The 8,865-nt window shown below is 50.5% G+C and overlaps 1 protein-coding gene across 1 annotated transcript; it reads left to right on the plus strand.

Moving 5' to 3' along the window:
* Positions 1–6,868: 6,868 nt before the first annotated feature.
* On the plus strand, positions 6,869–8,584 carry LOC143905735 (uncharacterized; the record flags this gene model as incomplete). Its single annotated transcript, XM_077421310.1, has 5 exons — positions 6,869–7,504; positions 7,618–7,756; positions 7,835–8,038; positions 8,117–8,320; positions 8,399–8,584. Coding segments are annotated over exons 1-5 (967 nt in total), but the record flags the coding sequence as incomplete, so codon positions are not given.
* Positions 8,585–8,865: the final 281 nt, after the last annotated feature.

Consider the following 8,865-nt stretch of genomic DNA (forward strand, 5'->3'; position numbering starts at 1 on the left):
GCAAGTCGAATAATTGTGCAACTTTATTGAAATAAAGCGACGTTCACACCGAGGCGAGAAACTCGCGTTGTGAGACACTTTTATGATATTGTGAAACGGCCTGTAATGTTGAAATGATGATCTGGGATTAAAGATTAATTAATTCTGAAACAAATTCTTCTGATTAATTATAAAAAATTATCGATACTTACCTTCTACTTACCTTGTCCTTCGGCGATGATCCAACGTTGGCCAGCGGCAATCCGGTATGCGATGTAAAGCGAGAATCCGGGGAAGCAGAGCAGCAACAGAGCAGCGATCCATCCGAGGCGGGAACCTGAAAGAAAAGAAGCGAATTAGTACATAATTAAAACATAATTATCGGGACTTACCTTTATCTGGTATGCGAGGTAAAGCGAGGATCCAGAGACGGGTAACGGCAACGGCAATCCATTCCGGGCGTCGATCTGCAACAAAACCATAAAATAATTATCACATAATTATTTTATAATTACTTACCTCTATCTGGTATGCGATGTAAAGCGAGGATCCAGGGATGAGAAGCAGCAACGGTGATCCACTAGGGACATCAGTCTGAAATAAAAATTCAAATAAATAAGATATAATAATTTTATCCTTAATTACCTTTATCTGGTATGCGATGTAAAGCGAGGATCCAGGGATGAGAAACAGCAACGGTGATCCATCAGGGACATTCTTCTGAAACAAATAAATCCTATTAGCGTCTTGCAAATAATCGGGGCGTTGAGGCAAACTTACCTTCTCGGTAAACTAAGGTAAAACCGAGTGGCGACCGTTTGATAGGAATATTATCCGCCGGAATCGGGCTCAACTCGTGCCGTCCTGTCACAACGTTTTCTCGACGCCCAGATGACCCGCGTGAGGGGCATTGTGCGACTCGCGGAGGGCCTCCGCGCGGAGCTCCCGCGGTAAGTTTCCAACGATCGAAATCCTCCACGATATCCGAAACGACCAGCCTCGGCCGCAGAAAATACAACCACCCCTCCACGATCCTCCAATGCGCGAACCTTCGGGGATCGGTAGCCACCTCGGTGAATCGTTTACGGTACCAACTATCCGATGTATCTTCGCATTCCGGGATCTCCGCCGCGACGTTTACGCTTCCGGCATCTCCCCCCTCCCCTTCGTACATACGAGACAGCGTGTCCGGCACGTGGTGTAGGGCCCCTTTACGATATTCCACGGTATAGTCACATTCCAACAGTTCGAGGGCCCAACGGGCCAATCGACCTGTCGGATTCTTCAGGTTGTGTAACCACCGCAGACTGCTGTGGTCAGTTACCACCGTAAATTTGTACCCTTCCAGGTAAGGCCGAAATTTCTGGATGGCCCACACCACGGCCAGACACTCCTGCTCGGTAACCGAATATTTCTTTTCGGGATCGGTCAACACGCGGCTCGCGTACGCTATCACCCGTTTCTCGCCCCCCAGCTTTTGGGTCAGAACGGCCCCAGCCCCACTGGGCTTGCGTCGATCTGTAATATGAAGGGTTCTTCGAAGTTCGGGCATGCAAGAATAGGCGCGGACATAAGGCGCTCACGAATGCAGTCGAAGGCGCGAGACTGCTCATCCCCCCACTCCCAACGCCCATTCTTTTTTAACAGGCGGGTCAGGGGTTCACTGAGCGTGGCAAATTGCGGTATAAACTTTCGGTACCACGAGGACATCCCGAGAAAGCGGCGCAATTGTCTCAAATTCCGCGAAGCCTGGTATTCCAAGATCGGTCGCACTTTATCCGGGTCGGTTGCCAAGCCCCCCTCCCCAACAATGAAACCGAGGTACCGGACTTGCGATTTGCAGAACTCGCACTTCTCCAGATTTACCGTCAAGCCCGCCGCCGCAATTTTATCTAAGACGCGCTTGAGCCACTTCATGTGCTCCATCTCCGGACCTATTAACAAATCAAGTAGTCTTTGAAAGGTGGCCGGGGCGTTGTGCAGCCCGTACGGCATCTTACAAAAATGAAAAAATCCCATGCCGGGGACACTAAAGGCGGTTATCTCGCGGCTGTCTTTTGACAGCGATACCTGAAAATATGCCTGACTCAAGTCAATGGTCAATATGTACTTTGCCTTTCGCAGCTTGTTTGTAATACCCTTTGGAGATGTCATTTACCCCGCGAAAATCTATGCAAAACCGGTATTTCTCGTTTGGCTTTTTAACCATGACTATAGGGTTCGACCACTGGCTTGACGACGGTTCTATGATACCGGCTTTTAACATTTTGACGATCTCCGCGCGAATGACCTCTTGGACTTTCGGCGATACCAGATAACACCGTTGTTTAATAGGCGCGTGCCCCTCCACGTCGATTTTGTGTTCCGCTAAGTTCGTAATACCCGGATTTTCTGAGGGGGCTGGTATCGTCCGCAAGAAGGAATCTAAGTTATTCTGTTGATCCGCCGTCAACTGCACTAATCCGCAGACCGGAGAGGTCGGTCTTAAGTCGAAACGGTAGCGGTTACACGAGTCGCCCGCGAAATGCCACTCGGCCTCGGCGAAATCTAACACGATACCGAATTTGGCCAAAAGTCCGTCCCAATGCATGTCTCGATGCACGGCACCGCTAAGTCCGGCAACACTTCCACGGTTATCTCGCGAACTCGATCCTTCAACCGCACCGGCAAAGCGACATCGCCCCGAATGGCGGTTGTCCTCCCGTTCGCCATTTGTATGCGCGCCCCGTCGTCACGCGTAATGGGTACGCCCAGATTTTTCGCAATTCGCATTCCTTCGCGACCGACGAGAGTGCGATTCGACCCCGAGTCGACGAGTGCCAGCAGTGGTTGTCCGCCTATGTCGAGCTTGAAGTATCTAAGTGGCGGGAATTCGTCAGGCTGAAGGGTCACAAACGAGTGCGGGGACGCCCCCGCGTCGGCGTCCATCGGTCGGGCCTCGGCCTCAGAATTTGGGGTCGTAGGGGCCCGTCCTACGAACTCCCTTTCGCGTTTCCCGGACACGCCGGGCAGGTCCTCGTGGTAAACCCTCGCCTGCCGCACCGGTAACAGTGAGTTTGCGGCGCCTCGTCACAATTCCGAGCGCAATGTCCCATCTTCTCGCAATTCCAATATCGCATGCTCGCGTCCCTAATGCGGGTTCCCGTCGCGGCACCCCTAATCGCCAGGTTCGCGGAGGCGGCAGTCGCTCCAACTCCGGCCCTCTGGTTCATAACCTCCCCGGCGGCGACCATGTTCGGGCTTTTCGGCTTCCCCTTCGGCGCATGGTACGCCAGATCGGGAAAAATGGATTGCTCCGGCAGTAGCGGGGGTCGGTAATATCTATCGGCGAGTACGGCGCGCTCCACCCGCGCGGCGAGGTCCTCCAGCGTATGAAAATCACGGAATTCCTGCCGAAAGATTGCGATCTGTAAGCGCGGCCACAAGCCTCGGTGCGCGAAAGTCAATTGCTCCGATAAATTCCACGGAGGATCTATCCGAACGAAAAAGGCATGCAAGCGGGTCAAATAGTCCGTAGCGGCCTCGTATTCCCTCTGGGTCCTCCGCAGGACCTCCTCCCGGAGCATATACTGGTAGTCCGGGTCCGCGAACCGCGCCCTCCACGCCCTCTCGAAATCGTCCCAATTTCGCCAGTTCTGCGCCTCGAGCCGTACCCAATATAATGCCACGTCCGACAAAAAAAGTGGCAGGCATTTAAACAAGTCCACGTCGTCAATCGGAATAATGGCGCGGGCCTCCTTTATCCGCGCGAGGAAGGCCTCCGCGACGCTACCTCACTTCCCCGAAAAGTGGAGATCCTACTTCCGCATGAAGTTATATGTCTCAGAAGCGGACCCCTCGCGTGAGCGGTCTAGGCTCAGCCCGCAGCGACGGGAAGGGATGACTCGGCTCCCTCGCGCCCACCCGTGCCGGCACGTAACCCGATGACCGCCCCGTCGGCTCGAAAGTCGCGCGGGGGAGCTCATACGCCGAGTGGAACGACTTCTTTCGCGCCCCCGTGCTCGCGAGGGTCTCCGTCTCCCGGGAGTCAAGGCTCGATCGGGGTAGCGGCCGCGTCAACTCCAAATTGGCGAGCAGCTCTTCCGCCCCCGCGAGTTTCTCCTCCCGTTCTGACGGCACCCCCCCGATTGCCGCGGTGTCGGTCGCCCCCTCCCCGAGGTCGACCGGGGCCGGCGGATTCATATCCGGGAGCTGCGCTAGCTCGTACTTCAACAACCGCGTGCGCAAAACGGAGAGTATGCCGTGGGTGTCGAGATCCCTATCTGCCAAGTGCTGGCGGGCCTCCTCCAAATTCAACTCCGCGATCCACGTGTACGTCAGACTGTTCCTCCGCATTTTCTCGCGACCCACGACCGTTTCCCTGCAAAGGGCCCGCGCGAAAGTATATATATCCTATTAATCATTTATTCCTTATTATCCGTGAGAGGACCGGCGATTAATGACGCAGAACGAAATCGCAGGCTCGTCGCGCGAATATCGGGAGCCGTCACGGGCGAAGGAAATGCCGTCACCTATCCCAATTCCAAAATCGTATATCCGTTTCCTCGAGTCTGGCTTTCTCTTGCCTTAATCACGATAAGTTTTATTTCCTCGGTAATGCGGGAAAGTCCTTACCAAAATATGAGGCAACAAAAATGCCTCCCAATACTCGATTACTCGTTCCCGAGATTCCACCGGCTTTCATCGAAAAATAAGCAACCAAACACTTAAATAAATAAATATTACATACGACCGATTAATTATTCCAATCTAACTAGGATATATATTTGGCACTAATGAAAGTTCCGTCTCCCTCGCCAGCGGCCCGTCATAAATTTTGCCCTTCCGCGCCGCTGAATTAACGTATCGCAATAATATTTGATTCCTCACACCAAGGCCGAAAGCGATAACATCTCGGTCGGGGCAAACACGCAGGAATCCGGCGAAAGCGGCAAAAGAAAGGCACGCGGTATTCAAATACTGCTAGCAGGCGAACCAAACAAAGCGAACTCAATGGCCAAGATCGCGCGATCTTCCCGGCACCGACAGTCCAGGGCCACGCTAATACGTATAATTTCAATTTCGGATACGGTAAACTAAACGATAACGGAAAAGAACAGCACACACAAAAGGATAAGAAAGCACATATAATAGTTGTGTACGCGCGCTCTCCACCACTTTCTAAAATTTCAGCAAGATCGCCCCACGTTGGGCGCCAAAATTTTGCAACCCGATTTTCCTCGGTCTCGCTAGCCGAAGGAGCGCGGCTGCAATTGGATTGACTTACCGCCAGACGATAGCTCAAAAGGGGATACCGAGGTCAGATTTCTTACCGTAATTCCTGTATCTAAGGTCTTGGACGATACCTTGTGATTGGGCGCCAGGTGCGATTATAGACGCGTACCACGTCTCGGCAATGCTCAACGTAGCCTCAATGGCCTCGTCGCGAGCTCAAGGCGTAAGTCCGCGCGAAAGTGGTGGAGGTCGAAGAGGAGCATGACACAACCGGCACACAAAATAAAGCTCGGCGATAAACAACAGTTATTAGATATATTTCACATAATGAGCGAACAAATCGTATCGGGAAACCAGGGCCGGATATCGCTCGAATGGCCGGTACCAACGCGGCAATCGGATCGGCCGTTAGCGCGCGCGGAGTGCGTGATGTTCACGCCCGCGAGACTCCCTTCGCGGACGAAGCTCTCAAGCGAGCCCCGCAATCTCGATTTGGATACGCGCGACCACGCGGTAACGCCAATCCGCCCCCGTCTTAATCCCCCGATTCCGAACGCACGGCGATTCTTATACGCACGACATGAACAATTTTTATCCACCCGACATGACAATTTTCACAGACTCGACATCAACAATTCGCACACGCACGACATAATATACGCAACGCCACGCAATGGCGCGCTCGCGAGATCCTTCCTCGAGCCGGCGCGACGATATTTGCCCGCGCACGCAACGCAAGATATCTGCGAGGCTCGCGATGCACCACAAGGTGCCCGGCGCGGTCCCTCCCGACACGCACACGGGACTTCCGTACACGATACGCAACAATATACCCGAATACGCAACTCTAAATACAATATGCACCGGAGTGTACCGCCCGCGGCACGCCTCCGTCCACGATTCACAAAACACGCACGGCGATAGCCGCGAATTGACTGCCGATCGTACGCGAGCTTTCGAGTAGGGCTTTCAGAAAGGTTTCTGGCTACGATCTCGGCCGGCCACGCGCCCACGGTCCCGACAAACCGCCGCGATAATCTTCCCGGCACCCACGACGGCGGGAGCCGGTAGCCAAATACGACACGTAATCAGGCCGATCTACCCGGTAATCTATTGGATATACGCTTCTACTGGCGCCGGGTCGCGACCGAAATCGAGCCCACAAGTACTTGGTAGCACCGGAGTGGAGATCTTACAGGTCTCGCTGCTCGCTGCTGCTCGGCGGCGTCGGGGCGCTCGTCCCGGGGTGGCTCCTCGTCAACGGCTCGATCGACAGTGAGGAGTGATCGGTTTGGCGGGACTACGCCGGGCCCCCGCACTTGCGCCCTCAAGCTCGCGGTTCTTTCGCCCCGCCGATTGGTCGTGTGCGTCGCCCTGTTCGCGACGTTGCAGACGATTTTCCGCCATTTTCCCGCGGCCCGTTTAATTTGGCTGCTGGTTGCGCGCGGGCCCCTCGCGGTTTCCCGCCCGGCTGGCCAGGCCGTGGCGGCGCCGCTCGACCCTCGGAGCGCCGTTGGAGGAAGTGTGCGGGTCGCCCACCTGCGCTGCAGTCGCGGTAGTGCACCCGTGTTTATGCTGCGGCGGGGCCGTGTTACGCTGTGCGAGACATTCCTGGCGCTTCTCCAGCAGCAGGCCCCGGTAGCCCGCCCGTCGGTCCGACCCACGGTCGTATACACAGGTCTGGCAACTCGGGCCGAATTTTAGTGGTGGGGGTAGCACACTTATTGAAGCAGGTTTTTTAATTTATGATATCTCCACCACGTGTCGCTACTATCTAGTATACAGCCGCTATCACGGTCGTACCACAGTCCACGACCGTAGCCGCCGTTATATCATTATATGTTCAGTGGTTCAATGCACGGTCGTGTGTTGTGTCACGTGTATAGCCGCTGAGTAAATAATTTTGAAAAATATAATCTGTGTGCCTACGTCGTTTATCTACTTGCTCACCACTTTCGCTAGCATTATCTCCTTTGTTCGCGGCATAGAGTGAACTTTTTATCTTTAGTTACAATTAGTAGTGCGAGTAAAATAGTGCGAGTTACAATTAGTAGCAGTGCGAGTAAAGTAGTGCAAAATGGTTATAACGTGCGCAGTACCGAAATGTAAATCGGGTTACAAAAGTCAGAAAGAGAAATTGTCAATGTTCAAAGTGCCGAGAAATATAGAAATGCGCAAAAAATGGGAAGCCGCTATTCCTGGTGTAGTGGCATTTAAAGAAACGTATTTTATTTGCGAGAAGCATTTTGAAGGCCATTATATTATCAGGAACTACATCAAACATGATGCAAATGGAAAGATTATTGCAAACGTAAGTTTTATCACCAAGTTTTTTTTAATGTACGAAAACTAGCCTTATTTCCATTTTTATTTCATGTACGTTCTTTTTATATTTTCTTTGTTGCATATTTTTTTTTCTGTCAGGTTCCATTTCAGCGTCCTCGTCTACACAGTTCCGCTGTACCAACAATATTTGATGACAATACATCGTGTATCTATAACAAGGTCGAACTGGTACCTGAACTGGTTCACACTACGGAGAGTCATCAGTCCATTATAGGAAGTATGTACTGTACACACTTACTGTGTAGTGTATATTATTTTTGGATTTTAAACATTGCTAATGATGGATAATATTTAGACTCAGATGAAGTTACAACAAAAAGACCACGAATCGGTTTAGCCTCAGACAAAGTTGCAACAAAGAGACCACGAATCAATTTAGCCTCAGACGAAGTTACAACAAGGCCATGCATCGATTTCGGGGATGATTCTATCTATAACAAGGTCGAACTGGTACCTGAACTGGTTCACACTACGGAGAGTCATCAGTCCATTATAGGAAGTATGTACTGTACACACTTACTGTGTAGTGTATATTATTTTTGGATTTTAAACATTGCTAATGATGGATAATATTTAGCCTCAGATGAAGTTACAACAAAAAGACCACGAATCGGTTTAGCCTCAGACAAAGTTGCAACAAAGAGACCACGAATCAATTTAGCCTCAGACGAAGTTACAACAAGGCCATGCATCGATTTCGGGGATGATTCTATCTATAACAAGGTCGAACTGGTACCTGAACTGGTTCACACTACGGAGAGTCATCAGTCCATTATAGGAAGTATGTATTGTACACACTTACTGTGTAGTGTATATTATCTTTGGATTTTAAACATTGCTAATGATGGATAATATTTAGCCTCAGATGAAGTTACAACAAGGCCATGCATCGATTTCGGGGATGAGATTGTACATGTGGAACTAAGTTCTTGTGATCAGCAGAAGTCTTCAGAAAAAGCGTCAGCTGAAGTTGAGGTGTCAATGTCAGTTAATGACAGAAGCTACTTGACATTCGCTATTGATCAGAAAGTTATTATATATGAAGGTGAGTTACTAATTGTCAAAGTTCATTAATAACTTTTAACCTTAGATTAAGTCACTTTTCGAGCGATCAATATTCTGCTGTAATTGAAACAATTCCGAAATTGATTTTGTTAAAATTAAATGTTGCTTATTTTGATACAAGTACTTGAATCGCCTTTAAAATTGTTTATTTTTGTCAAACTAATTTCTTTGTTTATTCTTTGTCATTTAAAATTTGTTTGTCTATTCTTTTTCTAAATTAAATTTTTTTATTACTTTTTATATACACTATGCTAATAAGGG

Source organism: Temnothorax americanus, unplaced genomic scaffold, assembly GCF_048541705.1.
Source record: "Temnothorax americanus isolate GAGA-0224 unplaced genomic scaffold, ASM4854170v1 Scaffold66, whole genome shotgun sequence".
Lineage (NCBI taxonomy): Eukaryota > Metazoa > Arthropoda > Insecta > Hymenoptera > Formicidae > Temnothorax > Temnothorax americanus.